The 20,228-nt window shown below is 38.3% G+C and overlaps 1 protein-coding gene across 1 annotated transcript; it reads right to left on the bottom strand.

The window, feature by feature from the left end:
* Window positions 1-2,009: 2,009 nt before the first annotated feature.
* On the bottom strand, window positions 2,010-12,539 carry gdf6a (growth differentiation factor 6a). The gene is made up of 2 exons (XM_088601928.1): window positions 11,921-12,539; window positions 2,010-5,616 (listed from the first exon to the last, which is right to left on the bottom strand). The coding sequence occupies exons 1-2, from the start codon at window positions 12,267-12,269 to the stop codon at window positions 4,733-4,735; spliced, it is 1,233 nt and encodes a 410-aa protein (XP_088458054.1). The 5' UTR covers window positions 12,270-12,539; the 3' UTR covers window positions 2,010-4,732.
* Window positions 12,540-20,228: the final 7,689 nt, after the last annotated feature.

The following is a 20,228-nucleotide window of genomic DNA, read 5'->3' as shown; positions in this document are numbered from 1 at the left end:
TTTCCACATGTCGCATTCAGTTTTAATTCCTGTTTCATATACACGTCTATATAAATAGATCATACTGTAAATACTAAAGCAATTCTGGAAATGAAATATAAATCAAAGCAGCTAAAATAGAAATAAAATCTCACACATAATAAAGACAGAACAAGGGCAGATAAAGACATGTTAGTAGCCTCCTGAATTTGTAATTACATTTTAAATTAAACAGCTAAGATTAGCAAAAGCAACACTCTTGAGTGGTTGTTTATTCTAAGATGTAGGCCAACATTCTGATGTTTATTTTTAAGAGTGAAACATACATTTATTTTTGTAAGATCAATTTAAAACATTATATGTGTATGTGTTCAAAAACGTCACACTCAGATTAAAGATTATTGAAAACACGGAGAATAATGGCACCAATTTATCACTCAAAGCTATCAGGGTAAAGAAAGGCAAAATTTCATTGATAACAGCTGTTTGACGTTTTAACACACATTAACATATTATTCTATGTCACTCTTTAATTACTCTATTGAGGTCTTAAATGTGCACTTCCAAAACATATGTATACTGTAAACTGCACACTGTTTTATTCCATCTATTATCAGAAAGTAGCTTTCTTATGTTCAGGGGTTTGGCAACCTGGAGCCTATACTGGAAGTGTGGGGCACCAAACTTGACACTATTGTACCTTGGAAGGGATCTCAATGAATCTCAGGACAAACACACACATGCATGCCCAAAGGTACAGTTTAGAAACCAGAGCACCCGGAGAAAATACAGTTGCAATGCAAAAGATTAAGACATCTTAGACAAAATGTACAGTATGTATGATACCAGCATCAACAATTTACTCAAGCATCTGTTAATAGTCTGTAATAATTACAACTTTGGCTGTTATTGATACAGCCTACTTTGGGTGAGGAGAAGTCAAATTTGTTGTTGAGCAATTCTGGATATTCACTTTGATCAGAATCACTTTGTACGTTCTCCCTGTGTTTGCATGAGTTTCCTCCAGGTGCTCTGGTTTCCTCCCACATTCCAAAGATATACTGGTAGGCTAACTGGCTTCTAGGAAAACTGGCCCTGGTGTGTTCATGTTTGTGATCTCCCTGCAATGGACTGGGTTACCATCCAGGATGTATCCTTCCTTGCATCCATTGCTTGTCGGGATAGGCTTCAGGAAAGCCCTCCTTTTTACCAGGAAATACAGAATAATACAACAAAAATGCTTGCACTTGCTTGGTTGGTTTTTTCAACTTTGCAGGTGCTGTTGCTGTTATTAATTATTGTTGAAGAGGAGGTAATTAGCTTCATCACCAAATCTGAATCCTGTCTGCAAGTTACACTACACACCACAGTCATGAATCCCCATTACACAGAGTGTAGGATCCATTCGAGACCTTTTTTTTCTTTTCTACAACAGCCCAGCCCACCAAGAGGCATAAGTTTGAGTCCAAACATGGCGCTAAGTCTGAAAAAAAGGTTGAATTGATAGTCAACACTGGAACAGTTCTACTCAAAATGTTTCATCCCAATTGAGAAAAATGAATGTTAAATCAACTTCATACCCTGGCTGCACAAATACTCATCAGTCTGTCGTACTTTTAGTACATTGTTTTGCTCCAGCATTTGTCACATTAATTCTCGTGTTTTACTCTGTCACTCCTAGTTTCCATTCATTTCTGTTTTGGTTTAAATTTACTTTGATATCGTTTTGTCACTTTATTTATGCATTTCAAAATGTGTATGCACATTTGTAAGGCAAAGAATAAAACAAATATATCATGGCACGTACTTTGAAATTAAGTGGCCCAGTGCTTTCTACAGTTATGACCATAGCGATATACTATTATTTACTGGCAACCATACAGGAATGTATTAATGACAAAATGGTATCTGTCCAGGAACATAAAACTAAATAAAACTCTGAAGTTAAAATATTAAACTTCTCTTTCAATGCAAATCCCAACAAAGGAACAACAACATCAAACACAAAGCTGGCTGATAAGCAAGACTAATTCTGTTTTTTATAAACATTTATATTTAATTCATTACCAAGAATTCTTATAAATCATCTCATACAAACATCCCAGATTTAGCACGACACCCAATTCTAGAAATGCAGAAACAGCTGGAATAAGAAACAACATCTTGAGTACTTTAGTCCAAGTGATATGTAATTTCATGTTCATTTCCTTGAATGTTATTTTATGTTTTAACACCACCGTAAAATTGGGTTAAGTAAAGAAAATTGTCACTAGAATTGCCCAGAACAAAGGGTGAATTAAAAATAAGTAAATGGACTGCACAGAAAAAAATTCTTCTACTTTCGCTTTTCTGCTTTGTTGCAATATGGCAGATTGAAAATTGCTTAGATCTCCAAAAATCCTGAACTGATCTCATTTTTTACTGTATATGTTCTCCTTGGTGCAGGTTTGGGTGAAAGTGCAGTAAGTGTCTGAAATCTTTGAGAGTTCTGTGTTACAAAATGATGTGTTACACAACAGAGCAATAAATAACCCCTTGTTGTTGAGTGTTTAACAAGGATAATCCCATTTTGACTGTTAAAATTAAAATGGTGTTGAACAATGCCACTTATCTTCCACATGAACAACTGAAGTAAATGAACTAGAAGGGTAGTTTTCACACAGTGTGTCGAAAGGAAAACTGAAACCAGGAGTTTCTTTTGACCGTGAGATTGATTGTATAATATGTGCAGTAAAATGCATAAACTGTTATGAGCCTGTGTGCCTGGGTGTGAGGTTCCAAGCAAATCATCAGCCACAGCATTTTAAAAATGTAAATGTTTGTTAAACCTCAATGAGAAAATTTCTGCATTTAAAATCTTTTTCTTTTCTCTCACATTAAGCAACTAATTTCTTCCTAGGTATAGGCAAACATTCCTTGTCATGCTTAGTAGTCAAACAATTATTTGAGTACAGAACAAGAGTATTTTACATTTTATTAATACTTAGCAATAGTGTGGAATATTATCCACTAAAAATATTTATTGTGAAAGGAAAATAAAACTGACACTCTAAGTGGATGTACCTCAGATCTCTCTAGAAACTAGTTTACTATGAGGTAGGCATTGATAATTTATTTTCTCCACCCTCAGTACAGAATATTGAATACATGTAACAATTTAAACAATTTAAAAATAATCTTATTAATGTATGAAATATATGATTAACATCAAACCCTGTACAACACAAATACAAAATAATATAATAGAAATTATTACATTTTGAGTGCATATAAAGATATATACATTTACAAGAAGTAGTTGCTCATTTCTCAGTTTTTGCACTTGCAGAGTTTAAATATACAAATATTTACAGATCAAGTTATGAACAACAGTGCATTAAAAGCTAATGTGCATTTAAATATAATCTCGCTTGCGAGTCTTTTTAAATTAGGTGTTTATTTTGATCAGGTTACAGAGGATGTGTTACGAAAGGGCATTTCTGCTTTTGTGGACACGGAAGGTTGCTGTAGAAGTGCACTTTTAAGATGATGCATTGTACAAATGTCAGTTCCAGCAAAGGCCTTAACGTTCTTTAAAAGTATATTTACACAGAACAATTATGAGCGCCCAAATTGCTTGCGTATTTCTCCAGGCCTCGGCTTGAATGGGCTAAATAAACAAATCTGAAATGCCCAGTCATATATACAGCAATGCACCAAAGTTTCAATCATTCTCTGTTTAATTAAAAAAAAACATCCACCCCTCATTTTAGCTACAGTCGTGCCTTTACCACAGGCTTTGTGTAGCTGTTATCTCTTAGGAGTGCTACCTAGACCGAGCGAGAGACGTGTGCCTTCAGAGAAAACCTTGGGGGAAATAGTCCCCCCCCCGCTTTCTCCTTTCATTGGATCTCCTTTTGTGTTTGGTAAATTACCTTCACCTTTAAAGAGGCAGTAAAGATCGGTTGATAATTCTTGGGAAGTGGTGGAATAGAAGAAACTTTATTGGGCTGTGCCCTCGGTCCACGCCGATTCCATTTCTCTCCGCATGCCAGCCCATGAAAGGAGCTGCGACTATTGCTTTTCCCTTCATCTTAAATGGTCTCAGTTTGAACAGGTGCTTGTCACTGCAGCCCTGTGTACACTCCTGAAAACTAACAAGAGCATGAAGCGATACAATCCTCCTCTGTCCGGACGTGACTGCCACGACCTGGTTTCTGACGGTGCGGTCGGCGTCGTTTTTCTTAACTGCTCGTTCGGCTGCGCGAAACTGCGTCACCAGACCGACTTCATTGTCGAGTACACGTTAGTCCTGTCTGACTGTTGGAAACGCTCAGGACCCTCAGTTGTTTTGTATCCGTGTGTATTTAGAAATGGTATTTAAAAAAAATCGCCTTTGGGGGGGATTCAAATAAAAAGATTTTTAATCGCAGTGGAATCAGTGGCGCTACTGCCCGTCTAAAAGATATACAGCCTTCCTACATTGAAGTAGTTCAACACCTACTGGTTGACAGCTAAACCTGTTCTAAACTGACTACACAAACGTGTTTCAAAAATGAAATAAAATGTGTTCCTTTCAACTCTCCCTTTTGGACATTCGTGAGGCACTCACTCTGTGGCAAAGCTCAGGTGAAGCGTCTGCTCCAGGACAATTTGGGGGCTTCTTCTCGTCCAAACACGACCTGCCCAGACTTGCTCTTTCGTGGTGGTTGAGCAGTTTCAGCAGTACACCCCCCACCACCAAACCGGGGGGGTGAAAAGCAGACCAGAAACGCTACCTGCACCCGCATGATTCCACTACCATGTCTTCGTACTGCTTGTATACAACGTTATTGCCCGAATCGATGTAAAGGATACTGATGGGACTCAACTTTGTGGGAACGCAGCAGCTGGGAGGTGTGGAATTCGGGTCCATTGAATTCATCAGAGTTTGAATGATGGCGTGGTTAGTCGGCTCCAGGTGCGATCTCAGGGGAAAGTCGCACACGCCCTCGCAGTGATAAGCTTCGTAGTCCAACGGAGCGATGATCCAGTCATCCCACCCCAGCTCTTTGAAATTCACATGTAACGGTTTTTTGCTGCACCTCGACTTGGACTTTTTGCCGTGCCTTTTCCCGTGACGGTTGTTAAAAGCGGTTCTCCTCCTCCGCCTCGCTTTTAATCGGAAACCACTTGGGTCCCCCGCCTTCCGAGAAGACTTGATTTTTTCCTTCATTTCGTTGAAGAGGTTCTCCTTCTTCCTCGACCGTGTGAAAACCACCAGGATCGCTTTCTCTTGCTGGCGACGATGGTGCCTTTCGAATCCGAAGTGTCTCAAGTCCATTTCCCTTTCTGATGTGCCAAAAGTAGCCTTGAGTTCGAAACAAACCTGGTTCTGGTGTGCTGGAGGTCGGTGATTTTTAAATAATTCCCACACATCCAAAACCTCCCATCCCGGCCTCTGAGAATCCTGGAGATCAAGAGATCTTGAATCCAGTAGCCGCCCTGATCGACAGGAAAGTAATTGAATGCCATATAGACCTGTCTCAGACATTTGGAAATCCCCGGGCACTTTTCTAAATATCCTTAATTCAGCTCCCACCAGCTCCTCTTTGTCTGAGAGAGTTGAGACATCAAACAGATACTTTTGTCTTCGCAGAGGAGAGTGCGAGAGATCGTCTGTAAGATAAAAGGAATAATTGCAGTCAGATTCACTCAGGGGAACACAGTGCACAGGGGGAAATAGCGCATACAAACTGAAAGACAAACCAAATACATTTTGCCTAATGCGCTATGAAAAATGACATTTCAATAAAATATTTTTTGATTAAGAAGTTAAGTATAAGCCAGGAACGCCATGATTGGTAAGATGACCACAAGTTTACTGTGCGTAGTTTTCCTTACAACATACCGAAGCATTTACCTATTAAACCTAGTTATAAAAGTATAAATAGTAAAGAAAATTAAAATAGAGAAAACTATAGGAGACTAAACCTATCTTCCCAACGACTTAAAATGCTGCATGTTAAAAACAAACTTACGGCGATAGCAGCAGAATACCCAGGGTTTCTGATTTTCAACGTGCACTATACAGAAGAAAAGTAAAATTCTTGAAGAGTAAAAAATAGTTCGTCTCTGTCGGGGGCGGTTTGGGGGCATGTTCACATTTAAAGTGTTTACTATAAGTCTAGATTTGTTTTTTTAGAGCGTTTAGAATTCTAATTTCGATATAGATTCGTAACATTAGCATTTATTTGTTCCTTACTTGTTATCAAAATCCCCCCTTTTCATTATTATTATTATTAGTAGTAGTATTACCATCATCATTTTGGATAAATATTTATTATTAATAAGTGTCTTTGTTATACCTAAGGTTAGGGTTACATGAGAAGATTTTGCTTCTCGGAAATTGTAATTTGTACACATTATAGACACACATATATACATACGAATTACTGGCAACTTCCCAGGCTGCTTAAAAAACAAAAATATCCTAATAAATATATGTTTTGGTCTGAGGTTCAGTATTTTTACTTCAGTAAAATAATCTGTAATTGATGGGCATTTACGTTTTTGTTTCCAAAATTCCCATTTCAGCAGTCGTGCCTCACATTTACTACAAGCAAACCCATTAGGAGCGCATTCCCAGTTTTGTATATACAAGGTATTTTGTGGCTTTGAAAGTTGTAATCAAGATCGGAATTATGTTTTTCCCTGGGGCATGAACATGTTCAAAGTAGAAAATATATTGTAAGAGACATCTAATTTAGCCCTTCGCTGCATTGCTCCTGCATCAGCGGGGGGAAAAAGGCAACTTTATTCTCTGCAAGTAACACAAATCACCTTGAGACCATATTTGTTACATGTACAGCAACACCACGATACACCTATCGAAATTGTACTTTTGCACCTAAAAGTAGGTGGTCAATGTTTGTGTGTGGTGGTAGTGGTGGTGTGGGAGCAGCGAATTTCAGTAACAGTAAATTGAATTGCTAAAAGTAAGAAATCTCAACGACACACACAATTCTAACCTTTTCGAAGCATTTTTTTCACACGAGGTTACTTACTGTGTAAGAAAAATGCAGTATTGAAGGCCACGCTTTGGGTACCACTTGTCTTTGTTATTGTGGCTGGAGCGGGTTAGTGGTATTTCTAGCCCAGTATGGGCTCTCTGAACAGTTTTGAAAGATCGGTTTGAACGCATCTTTATTAACCTGACTATTTGTTTGGACTAGGAAATATAAACAATGTACCGAGTTAAAATGAGATTGGTATGGTAACGTTGCAGTCAGGACAAAATACACAACGATGATAAAAGTATTATAAATTAAATATATCACCCTTTTACGATTTTTAAGCCTGTACTGTAGGTCCACTTTTCACCGGGATAATTAAAAACTTGCACAATATGCTAACATCTGCCCTGAATATATATGGATTTTTTAAACTAATTTTTGTTTTTGGTGGTAAATTTTAAGAGGTCATTTCATTGAACGACATCCTTTCCTGGAGTTTAGAGACACAGCTACCCAAAACGCATATTTAACGTAACTTATTAATAAAGTAATTTATTTGTGGTATGGAATATTGTTCACCGTAATGGTAGCAGTAGTAAGGTTTATTGATGGCAGTGGGTCGGTTTTGTATCAGCATCATAATCATAAACCTAAATAAACATAAACAATATCAAAGGTGTTTTAAGTCACCTAGAAAATTAATATCACCTGAAACAGGACAATTCTGCATTGTGCTTATAATAACCGTCTATGTCTTGCGCCCAAAAGCACCTTTTTACTAGGTTACAGATATAGTTACAGTATGTTAGCTTTCCACAAGGAAAAGAGACGTCATGCCAGATTTAAAACTTTGCTATTATCTTTCTTCTTTCTTTCCGTCGCTCAGAAAACGTTATAGACTTATACAGGTCTGGGTGCATGAAAACCGAGGTTTTCTTTCTGATTATAAAGCGGACATAAACACGAACACGATCATTTCAGAAAACATAATTAAGAGTAAATTGTTGGCAATGCTGCATTTAAGTAGTTGAACATTAACGCCACTCGCGGATTAGATCAATGCGATTAGCCTTTTTTTTTCTTATGCACAAATTTAGGCCTATGTTGAAGATACATTAACACAAAAAATATTACTGCTGAGTGTATGTTTATATTGCACGGAAATGCAGTGCTTCTGCGATCGTCAGATTTCCTGGGCTTTCCGCCAGATCTTAATTTCACTTTAATTTACTTGTCAGTGAATTGCATTCCTCGAACATGTTTCTAAAAATCATAAAACAGATCCGAACTCACTTGCAGATTGTATGAAATTACTTTATTATCCGTAAGAACGCTTGAGTACAACGAAATTTTGTTTGCCACCTGTCAGACCAAAACCTTCACCTACTGTAGGTTTGAGCTAGCATTTCTAAGTCGTTAGTTTAATCATTATCGCAGCAGACACGAGGAGTGGTTGCTGAAAAAAAAACGAAGGGAAACTCACTGGTTATAGAGCCATCACACATACCCGAATTTGTAGCACTGTACGTATAAGCCACGAGTTTGGTTAATGTATGGCTGGAGCAAAGCGTGATAAAAACCTATCTTAGAACATAATGCGATGGACATATTTTCGTGGACCGTGTTTAAAAAGCACTCGCATACGAGAGTCACTGGACAAAATCGAATAATCTCTTTTTTTCCTTAAATGTGTGAGAATATTGGTTGTGCACAAACAATGGAATTGCGAGATGGATGTTAATTATAGAGTATTTAAATGAATACGGTGGGGTACAGTTTTGCCAAAAGAGAATATGGTCTCTTTGGATAATCCATCTAGCTCCATTATTTAAAAAAATAAATAATCCCTGTAATCACGCTAACTACGAGTCATTTGTAAGTATGGCATAGACTTGATCTTAGGTTTGGATGTATTTTTCTTCATAATGTATGGCTCATTTAAAAGTGCTTGATAAGTGTATAATACTTTCACACTAAATCGTTTTTCAGAAGTATCTTTCACTCTCGCATGTCTGACACAAAAACAATGTTTTCGATTTTTGCTCGATAACTAGTTACTGATGTTTGACGTCTTCGTGTTTTATTTCTGTACTTGAACCCAACCGAGTTAAATAATAAAAGTAGATTGGAACCTTCTGTTTGTTTCAGTTGCTCAGCGCGTCTGGTCTGCATTAGAGATTGTATAAGAGCTCACACAAATCGAATACAAGGTCACCGAATAATTAACAGTTGTGAATTCCCTCCTTACCCATTAAAATACTTCCCTGCTTATATTTCATTTCCCGTTTGCCAACGACAACATTCCCAGTGCAAAACTGCTCATACCGATTACACTGAATTTAAGGTTATTACACTCACATCATCATATTACGAGAACGTATTTCACACGCTGGGTATTTCGATAGTTTGTCTCCCTAAAATACAACCAAAACATTTTTTCCCCCCAAAACGGACCTAAAAGTACACAACTGCTTTTTTAAAAAAAACATTTACTCGAATGTTTATTTACATCACACCAAAGAGGATATTGCTTCTGATAAAGTACCATTAATGCGCATGTAAAGATAATGTAGTCCATACCCAGACGGAAGGTACTGTACCATCTGAAAGAAACACACTAAATTCAATAGCTCCCCAAGAATTAAAATACTCAACTAAAATTGGTAAATGACTCATCTTTTTTTCCCAGACAAAACATAACTGTATATTTAATCGTTCGTTATTGACAAAGTTGACGAGTTACAATCCCAGTTATCTGATCTTATTTTCTTTATTCATGAGGTTTCTTTCATAACTGTCATTTTTTTTCTGAGCTATTTTCTAATGCTGTGGTTCTCGAGGCCAGCGAGCACCATCTGCGTTTTAATGAGTTACTCCAAGTGCCAAAAGTAATTTTCATACATTCAGCTCGTTCTTGTCTGATCTTGCGACCGTAACGAAGCTAAAATCTACGACGTTTTGAGATCAACTTTTACATAAAGCCGATCGCTCTTTTTTTTGTTGTTGTTCTTTTTTCCAACATGAAAAGGCAATGTCGATGGTTATGGATACTCCACAGTGCAGCCTCAACACTTTAAAAGTACTTTAGCTTATAAATTCATAATTAAGGACCAATAACGAAAACACCTATTTTTATACTCCCCAAAACCCTCTATTTGGGGTGCATATTTGTATATAAAGGCGACTGTTCAGTGCGTTTACACTTTAGTATCAGTATTTATCACAGCACATACGTTAACGCTTATTTTTTCATTTATTTTTTTACACGGATCTGCTTACTTCATCTGGTACTTTAAAAAGACAGAAAAATGCTGTATACAGTAAAGGGGGTATTTTCTATCGGGGTCAATTTAGACCATAGTTTCTGCACGTTGGCTTGGCTAAATCTTTATAGAAAGCCTGTTTAGCGGAGAAAAAAAAACCATTCTAGCAATTAAAGTAGCAGTCACGCAGGGAGGTGGGCTGTAAAATAGTAACCACTTCATAGGAACGGAAGTTCTCTTTAATTTTTTTGGTGATGTGCCATTGGCTGGGGTAGTTCATTATGGGAGAATAGACAGTATTTGATATGTTATGACATGAACACTCAATTAGATCACTGAGTTCAAATACTCCAATCAGTGTCTCGATGCTAAGCAACCCTCTGAAGGCCCAGCGAGAGGTCACAGCCTGTGACACATCAAATCAAAATCAGGAGGAAAGTGAGGCTTTTTCCTCATCAAACCAGTTCACAATTCACCCCTTAAAAGCCACGGCCTTTATTTTACGGACCAGGAAGAATGCCGATGTGGTAAACCGATCGCTTTTATTTTCTCTGCCGAACATAAACTCAACGTTCACTCCTCGTTGACCGGGAGTTCAATGTGTTTGTAACATTTCTGCTTTCTTGTCTGGAGTTATACTGTCAGATCATTCGGTTAAAACTTCACTCCCCCGCCCCCACTTTAGTTAAACAGAACAACGAAAAAATATTTTCCCCTCTGCTTTACCACTCTGAAGTTGGCTTACAACCACGCACATGATGCCATTAATATCGCAGTAAACACTCCACTTGGCAATGCCAAAAATCATAACCTACAAAACGAAGGCTACATTCATATATCTTTTGGCCACAACTGCCCTGCTTATTTTTAAACTGGTATACTGTATTTCTTTTTGAAAGTCGATTGGTTACGACACAGAACTGAGAGGCTACAAAGGGGTCATTTAGCTTTGACAAAGCAGGAGAGTTGTCCTCACCGACATGAAATAAATTACGGTACGGTAATTTAATTTTTCCAGCATTTCAACAGCTAATGAACTCCGCTGACTTGAACGAACTTTCAGTGGATGTAACATCAGCCTCACACTCCCCAAAAACTTTCACAATTTTCAAAAAACCTATTCGGATACTTTAGCATTTGACACTGCTATGCTGTCTATGCTTATATCATTGAGGCGTAAACGGCGTCACCTAGTTGCACTAAAGCATTCAAAAGCATGTACTGTACCACATACGAGGAATTAGATAAAGAACTAAATTAAGGCAATGCTAGATTATTCCCAAGAACAAACCAATAAAACGTATAATGGTTTTTAGAGTTGAATAGGTTTTCAGGTGGACAGCTTATAATACTACTACTAATAATAAAATATTTTTCTAGATTTCCTTGTTACTAAAACAAGGCCTGTTAAATATATACAGATAAACGCAAAACAGTCTTGTTAGCCTACTGATCGTTACACTTGTAAAACATTCGCAAAAGTTTTTTTTTCTCTCCCTCTCAATTAATACAAATGACGAGCAACCCTTACAAGATAACCAGGAATAATGTTATCATAAGACCTTCCTACTGATACGCAAACTAGACCATAAAACTGGCGAGCACGCGGATGAGCAGCTCAACGCATGCACATTCACTCTTGACGACATCGTTTCGTTTACAGGTGAAGACATGTTGTTGTTTTGTTTTTTTTTTCTGACCAACCTTGTCCTCTGTCCACAAAACTTGTTATGGTGTTAGCAGTCTTTGACGACCGAAAAAAACTCGCGTTTAGCCCGAGCTTTTCCGCTGCAGAGTAAGTCCTATAAATAGATAGCATATAGTCGTGCGGTACGATGGCGTCTTTGAGCGCATCGGCGTGATGGCTCCGGAGAGTGGACGAAGATAATATTTCTTTGAGAGACTTGGGTGCCTTCCTCCCGTCATTCAGAATCTTGGTTCCCTTGTTGTTCCTCGGGACAGGAGAAGAGAAAAGAGCAGCTGACTGTAAAGCAGGTACATCCCAAAGACAAATAAGGAGCAGGGAAAACACCGCGGCTCTGAAGGCATCCATAGCAATACTGTCCCACAGCGAACTGGAAGCGCTCTCTACAGTTCAGTCGGTGCGGTAGTTCAAGAAACGCAGCGGTTAAGAGATCCGCAGGCTTTACGGGCAAAAGAAAGTGCGCTCCACAGGACAGAGGGACTGCTGAGGCGATGGAGGGCTACGCCCACTCGCTCATGGGTCTGTGCTCATGTATTTATTGGAGAACCTCTACCCCCGGTCCCTCAATCAAGTTGTTAAAGAAGACGAGAAACCCATCCCACGGGCGAGGCGAGGCAGATGGCGTTTTTCTCTCCCAGCGCCACATCCAGCAGAAAGGGATGGCACCCTCAGAAGCAACAGGTTAACTTTTCAAACTGCCCACCCCACCCCCTCCGACTTCCACAGACACTCACACGCTCATTGACTGGTTAAAATGTAGCCACTCTAGATAATTCGGAAATTTCACCCCCCCTAAAAGATCAGGCTCGGTGGTCGATAAGCGTTTAGCATTGATAAGCTGTGTACAAGTAATGGAAGCTAACAGCATATACAAGACTTTGACCTTTTTCCTATTGAGTCACAGGAAATATATTTTTTTAAATACATATGAATTTCAAATCAAATAAGAAAACGATGTAATAGCCTTAATCAGTTAATATATCCTATGTCATTTTGTGCAATGCGAGTGTCTTATGTGAACTGCTTTGGGTACAAGCAATTCAATTATTTTTTAGACATGAAACCGCACGCGTGCAGTATTTGCACCTGTAGCAGATACGCTACGTTAATACCCCGTCATTATCGTCGGAGCCATGACAAATTCTAAGGGAAGGAGATGTTATCCAATTGTATGTACACGAAGATATCAAAAGCTGAAAAAAGTCGAAAATGATTAGTCCTAGCTTCACTTTACTAGTCACAATAAAGTCGAGAAAAGTTCGAGAAGAAGTCTTACCACTTCTGTTTTTGCCTCGTCACTTTCTTAGTAGTAGTAGTAGTTTTTTCTTTTTTTTAAATCTCGGCGACAAAATAGCGTTACATTTCCTAAAACGCTATTTTGCTCGTTTCCAGAAAGCTGTGACCTTTACTTTAACTACTTTTCGCAAAATATTGCCGTATTTAACCACTATCCCCCGTCTCGCAAGTTTCAACCTTCGTCGCTGATAAATGTGCAACGCACATTGAAGGTCTCGTATTTAATTTCTATTTTCTTTCGCTCTGGTGCCTCCAAGCGGACCAAACGCGAATGCAACCTTAACTCACCTACTGTAAGAAAACTAAAACATCCTAACACACACTTACACTTGATGCGACGGCTTTTCTGTCCTGATTTTATGCGGTGAGACTTGCAGACTTGGCAGGATTCTACGTTTGGTTAAGGTGCAGCTTCGAAGACAGTGAAAAACAAGGCTTTTTAAAAAAAAAAAACACTGAATAACATGAACTGTTTATGTTTTTCTGTGGCTCTGTAGAACCAAAATGCAATGCAACCGATTGCAAAGAAAAATAAAAATATAATATAATAAATATAATAAAAAAGAAAAATAAATAAATGTATTATTAAATAAAATTGTGTTTTTTTTGCGTCAAGGTTTTATTGTTTTTATTTTTTTCTGAAATCATACACAAATGGGATCGGAGTAAGGATTAGATTCAACTGACATGAATTTTGCTTTTGAAATCTTTCATTATAATTTTACCCCTCGGTCGCTGTTCTCAGAAAGCAAGGACTTTTGCCGCTAACTGCTGCTCACCTCCACTCATTCTGTAGCATGCTAATCAAGACGACAGGTTTCCTTTAAGCTTCTGCTGCTGACTGACATTTTTTTCTTTATCACACTATCATTAAATTTACATGCTGCGGCTTCTATCCATTGTGAACAATCTGACATACAGAGCAGCATAATCAGGCTAACTAAATCACATCTCCCTAAATAAAAAAAACGTCTTTTAGCAGCAGATAAGACGTGCAAACACGATGTTTGGGAAGTCACATATTAACCAGCTGCAGTATTTGCAGGTCGTATCTAACTGACAGTCTTCCTCCGCGATAAGATTAAACATTTTTAGAAACAGAAAAGCCGTGAGCAGTGCCACACAAGAGGGGTGATTTTACTCATTCAAGTATTGGTGCGTGTGTGTTTTTGTTCGGAGTTTACATTCGTTAAATCTCTAGATACATTCCAGCACAGCAACTAATTGTGCTTGAGGGTGTAGGTTAGATAAAAAACAGTTTTATTTTGTGGTCCTCAGAACGATCTTAATTTATAAAGTCACTGTTATGTGTAAATAGGAATCGAAATATTTCTTTGAATTTTTATTGTGTTTTTATTACCTGAAGACCAGCAATTCCATTGCAGTGCCTTAATTTGGCCTTTTTCTGAAGGTCAGTGCCTAAAAAGACAAAATAAATTAAATCTAAAGACGTATGCTTGTATTTTTTTTTAGGATCTGGACAAGGCTAGACTGTAATAAATACACTTCCAGCTCATTGTAGAATGGGCAACAGAAAAATTGTAAAAATGTTTCAGATTGCACCGAATGTTAAACAGAAACAATGTGTACAGTAGTCTGGTGATTAGTCATAACCACCCAATTCATGTATAAAATAAAATACAAAGGTTAGTTGATTCATCCAAAATACAGCTTTCTTGTAGCTCAGTATCTATTATAGTTAGCAAACCTTAGCAATGTGGATTCTGTCCTACATTTCATTAGTTGTATCACAAGGGAATGTCTGCATTGGTATTAACACATTCCTCTATGGATCTGATTCAGACTGTTGCTTTGGATTGATTTACTGATTCTTTTCACACAATAGTAAAAGTGTCTTCCTCAAAATACAGATTATGAACCGGTCTTTGCAAATATCATGACAAAACAACAAGTCGCAAAATATCTTTTTAAAACTTTTATCTAACCTAAGAAAATCTCTAATGATTCAAAATCATATTTTTCAGAATAACCATTTTACATTTCAGAAGGACATGCATGTCATTGTATTAGGCCATTTTCATTATAAAGGGACAGAACGTAAAATATATTACTGTTATAAATATATCGATTCGTTTAAATAAACCTATCCTTTTTTTTTGGCTTTTTGATAGGTTTTATCCAAAGAAACTTACCTATCTTTTTGTTAATACAGATTTCGGTGTCCATTTACACAGCTGGGTTTGCTTGAAAACTCTCATCAAACTACCGGTGCTCAGTAGCAGTGTCACCCCCTAGAATTTCATTTCCATTAGAATGTTCGACAGACTGTTCAGAAAATACCTTACAGCTATTATCAGTAAACTGTTATCAGAACAAGCACTGGAAGAACAAATGCCCTTTATCTTGTCCAGCTGAAGGATAGAACAAGAGCACATCAGTACAATATGCCATTTAAAACCACACCATGAAAACAATATCAGAATTCAACTATTTGTTCTTTGAAAGTGAATCCATTTCTTCTCACTTTTGATCAATTGAATACAATTCCAAAGTATGATGCAATAAAACCATACAGTAGAAGGCTTCAGCTTTTATCAGAATACCACCTGGTGTAATTATGGTACATAACAGCTGCCATAATTATACACAGAACTTAGCCAGACCATGTACTGTATGTGGTGATTGGGACTAAGGAACATAATCTTACAGTGACACCAAGTGGTCGAATATTGTAGCTCTAGATGTTTTAAAAAAAATACAACCACAATACAATTATCATAATATCTGCAATAAGCGTGAATCCATACTGTCCTCATATGGAAGTTTCCTCTTGTTCTTTCATATTAAACCAGTTCTTCAAACGAGTGCCAAAGCCCAAGTGAAGCAATCATGTTCATTTCCGCCTCAGAAGTAGTCCAAATTCTTAACTACTTAAACTACGTATCCTTTATTTTTGTGTTGTATTATGAGCTGAAAACAAACAGAAATGTCCAATTAAACAAATGAGGAGTTTGTTTACGTACGTACAGCACTTGGGGTTCGGCCTATGCGTTTTTTGTGTTTTAAATAGCACAGTTCTTTTAAAATATAAATCTGGTTTATTTTAATTATTTCCAGGAACACAATAGTATTTTTTTTTTGTTGGGTAGCACACACAGTGGATAGCCTTGTTGTTTCATAGTGCTGGAGCCCTGGGTTCAATTCCAGACTTGAGGTGCTATGGAGAGCCTCATGTTCCCTAACATACACCAAAGACATACTAGTTGGTTAATTGGTTTCTGGGGAAGCTGGCCCTGATGTGAGTGTCAGCGTGTTTGTATCTGTGCTCTGCAATGGACTGGCATCCTGTCCAGGGTGTATCCTGCTTCGTGCCTGTTGTTTGCTGGGATACGTTTCAGATGCCCTGCAGCCTTGTGCTTGATCAAGCGCTCAGAAAAACGGATGGGTTTGTCTGACACAACAGACAGTCCACAACATTTTCAGCTGCTGCTACCCACAGCAAAACACATCACATCACACACATCAATAAAACTGCTATACAGTACATTCAGCATGAGGATGTGTGTCCCACAGCTGAAATGTTGTCAAATCAATATGAGGCTGGAGAGGGAAGAAAGTGAGGACACAGGATTTAATCAATGCGGTACCACGCTGGTCTGATTGCTACCCATCATTATAAGTGTGGGACTAGACACTCCTGCTCCTATTATCACACTTGGACCTGCACAGCGATGGGTCATTTGTACACACTTCATATCTTTACCACTGTTGCTGAAAATAAGATAAGGTGGTATAACAAAACCTTGATTCATTGCTAAAAAGGATTTGTCTCCACGGTTGGCGAGCCCATCTGAAGTGCTATTCACACCACCTCATAATATTGCATTAATGAATGTTGGTGAGCACTGAACCCCCATGCAATCTCTCTGTATGATAACTATTTATCTTTCTCTCCTCAGCTGATCTGCCAACGTAAGGGTTATTTATGAAGCAGTGGAACAAGAGTGGGAAAATGTTCAAGAAGAAGAAAGATGTTGATGTGTCAGAGAGAGAGGCGATGAGGTGAACTAACCTGTCGAGTTTCAGAAGTCAAAAGAAAGACAAAGGCTGTGCTTACTGAACAGTTAAAATCACTCTAGTGATTCACAAATTACCAATTAAACAAATGATACTAAAACATTTAGTCAAAATGGTTATACTTTATTTTTACAAAATGAGCATGCTTAAGCACATAGGGTACTGATGATCAGTGTACACCAAGCACTGCCAGAGCAGAGTACTCAATCATTCTACAATGTTTCTGAAAAGATGACAGGGTTCTCTCCCTCATCAGTCCTTAATAAGTAAAGATCTTTACCCAACATGTCTGCAAAATGATAAAAGGTGGATTTGAATCCAGGGTTAAATTCCTGTTGTAATTCAGAAATTATAGGATATTAAACAAGGCAAAAATATAATGATGTCATTTCATTGACGGAGACTGGATTAAAACTGTTTAGGCTGGAACCCTGGACAAATAATGTAGAATCTTTAGTAATACAAATAGAGAGAATGTGAATAGAGAGAAAGAATAGTACAAATAGAGAGAAAATGAGAAAATGAATAATTTCCTTTACGGATCACGTTATTTACTGAGATGTACATGTTAAAAAATACAGCTAAAAAGCAGGGTCCTCAGTCTTAACCCAACTACTGTACAACAGTAGTGTAATTTATTTTGAAATCCTCTATTTCACATTTACAGTATGTCCTAGATAATGTTTGATTTAAATTAAAAACTTATTTTATATATTTAAGTATTATCTTTATTCTGAAAGAAGTCTGATTCTAGCTCTCATTTGTTCAGCTTTCCCCAATTTAAAAAAATACATAGACAGCTGGTTAGACCCCCTAATTGAATTCATTTGAAAAACGATCTTTGAGTTGAATTTTAGTCAGTTCTGCCCAGAGTGCTCAAATAGTCCATTTCAACCACCAGAGGGTAGTCAGGAATAAATGTCTTGACGTCTCTGTTGTTTACTCGGCAATTATGTAACCCTCCTCTGATTCACATCCCGGAAATTGCCATTTCAGCTTGTTTGTTTCACTTCATATCTTGTACATTTGACTGATTTCCACTATGGAGCCTGAATGATGACAGAAATTTACAACAGCACAGCTGTACACATAAACGGTCCTCAGCAAATGACTGCTGCTGCATTAAACTTTCAGTAGGTGTGCTCCATCATGAAGAGGCAATCAAGCAGATTTTATTTAAAGCAGTAATGGACATTTCAAGAATAAAAAGCTTTAATAAATTTAAACAACAAACCTTTGACACAGAAAGCATAGGAGAAACTCCAAAATATGAGGCTTATATTACAGATATAATTCAAACCTAGGGTGGCATGGAGGCACTGTTGTTCGCATGTCTGCTTCTGAGCTCTGGGTTCAATTCTTGTCCTTGGGTGCTATCTGTATGGAGTTTTTAAGCTCTGCTTGTGTTCATGTCTGCTTTCCCTCTGGGTGCTCCTGTTTTCTCCCACAGCTAAAGATATGCTGGTAGATGAATTTGCTTCTGGGAAGATGGGCCCTGGTGTGAATATGTTTGAGTGTGTATGATGCATTGCAACCATTGCTTGCTGGGACAGACCTGTTTTGGATAAAGAAGTTAGAGAATTAATGGATGGATTTAACTCAAGCCAAACATCAGTGCAACCATAAATAAGCATGCATGCCCATCAACCAGTGAGTCAAGCATACCTTCGATTAGCAATCTACATTCCTTACATTTACCATGGTTTCTGGGAGGTGATTGTTGAATGCTGTCGGGGCAGTTCATTATGGTTCAGGTGTCTCATTCATGTTGCCTATAGATGTTTTCACTTCTTAGTGGCTCGTCTAATAACAGATTCTGCTCAGGGATTGCCAGTTCAGATCCTAATTTTGCTGCTGGCTTCCAGACTGTATTTGTGCTGCATATTTATTTAAGAGATACTGCAATTTCCAGCAGAGTAGCTGTCTGGGGATTCTTAGACTCACTCCCCATCATCCCCTTAACCTATCGTTCAGGCACCTGTCCTGTAAGGGCTGTGTTCATTCTTTGAAAGACCACTGCGAAAAGGACCAGAGTCAGCCTGCAGTGTCTTGTGCAATGATATACAACTCCCAGAGAGCCACAGTGTCTGATTTCTTCAGTTTCATGCCATTTCTGCTCATAATGACCTAAAGGAGCTGATCATTAGCTTAACGGAATCAGCTTAACACTTTTCAAAGGGTCTTCGGCTGCTGATGATATAAGGAGAATATCTGCTGAATTCTGCACTTCTACATATAGTATGTAAACCTATAGTCTTGATTGCACAGTTTACATATGCCCCAAACTGCCCTGCAGACCTTAATGATAAGCTGGGTTTGAAACACATTGTTTTTCCCAAGTAAATGAGTTAAAAACTGTAAATAATAATTGAGTAAACATTGAACTTTTCGAAACTTTTGAATTTGTATTAAATTTTTTTCAGACCTTACAAGACCTAATAAATACACTAAATACTAGTTAAAAAAACAAGTTAGTTCTATATATATACTGATGGGGGAAAAAAAGAAACACAACACCTCCAACTCCACATTCTGGCCCTCCTGTCTGCGTGGAACAGGATGAAGAGTGACCCATCTGTGAAGAGGACCTGATGCCACTGCTGACGAGTCCGTCGCAGCCTCTGTCTGGCCCAAGCCAGTCGGGTGTGACGTCTAGGAGGTGTGAGCAGAGGGCCTCTGACTGGTCACCTTGCTCTAAGGCCAGCAGCATGGAGCCTCACTGTCCTGTCACTGATGCGGGCATTGTGTCTGCCGGCAGCTTCAGCAGCAGTACGCGTGGCAGATCTGAAACGATCTCTCAGGTGGACCAGTCTGATGTGTCGGTCCTGTTCTGGTGTGGTCACTCGAGGGCGACCGGATCTTGGACGGTCATCTGTCCTGCCGGTCTGCTGAAACCTTCTCTGCAGTTGGGACACAGTGGAGCGGCTCACTCCATAGTGTCTGGCAATGCTGGAACATGACATGCCTGCCTGC

Source organism: Lepisosteus platostomus, chromosome 12, assembly GCF_059453375.1.
Source record: "Lepisosteus platostomus isolate fLepPlt1 chromosome 12, fLepPlt1.hap1, whole genome shotgun sequence".
Classification (NCBI taxonomy): domain Eukaryota; kingdom Metazoa; phylum Chordata; class Actinopteri; order Semionotiformes; family Lepisosteidae; genus Lepisosteus; species Lepisosteus platostomus.
This window is presented reverse-complemented; position numbering and strand designations above follow the sequence as displayed.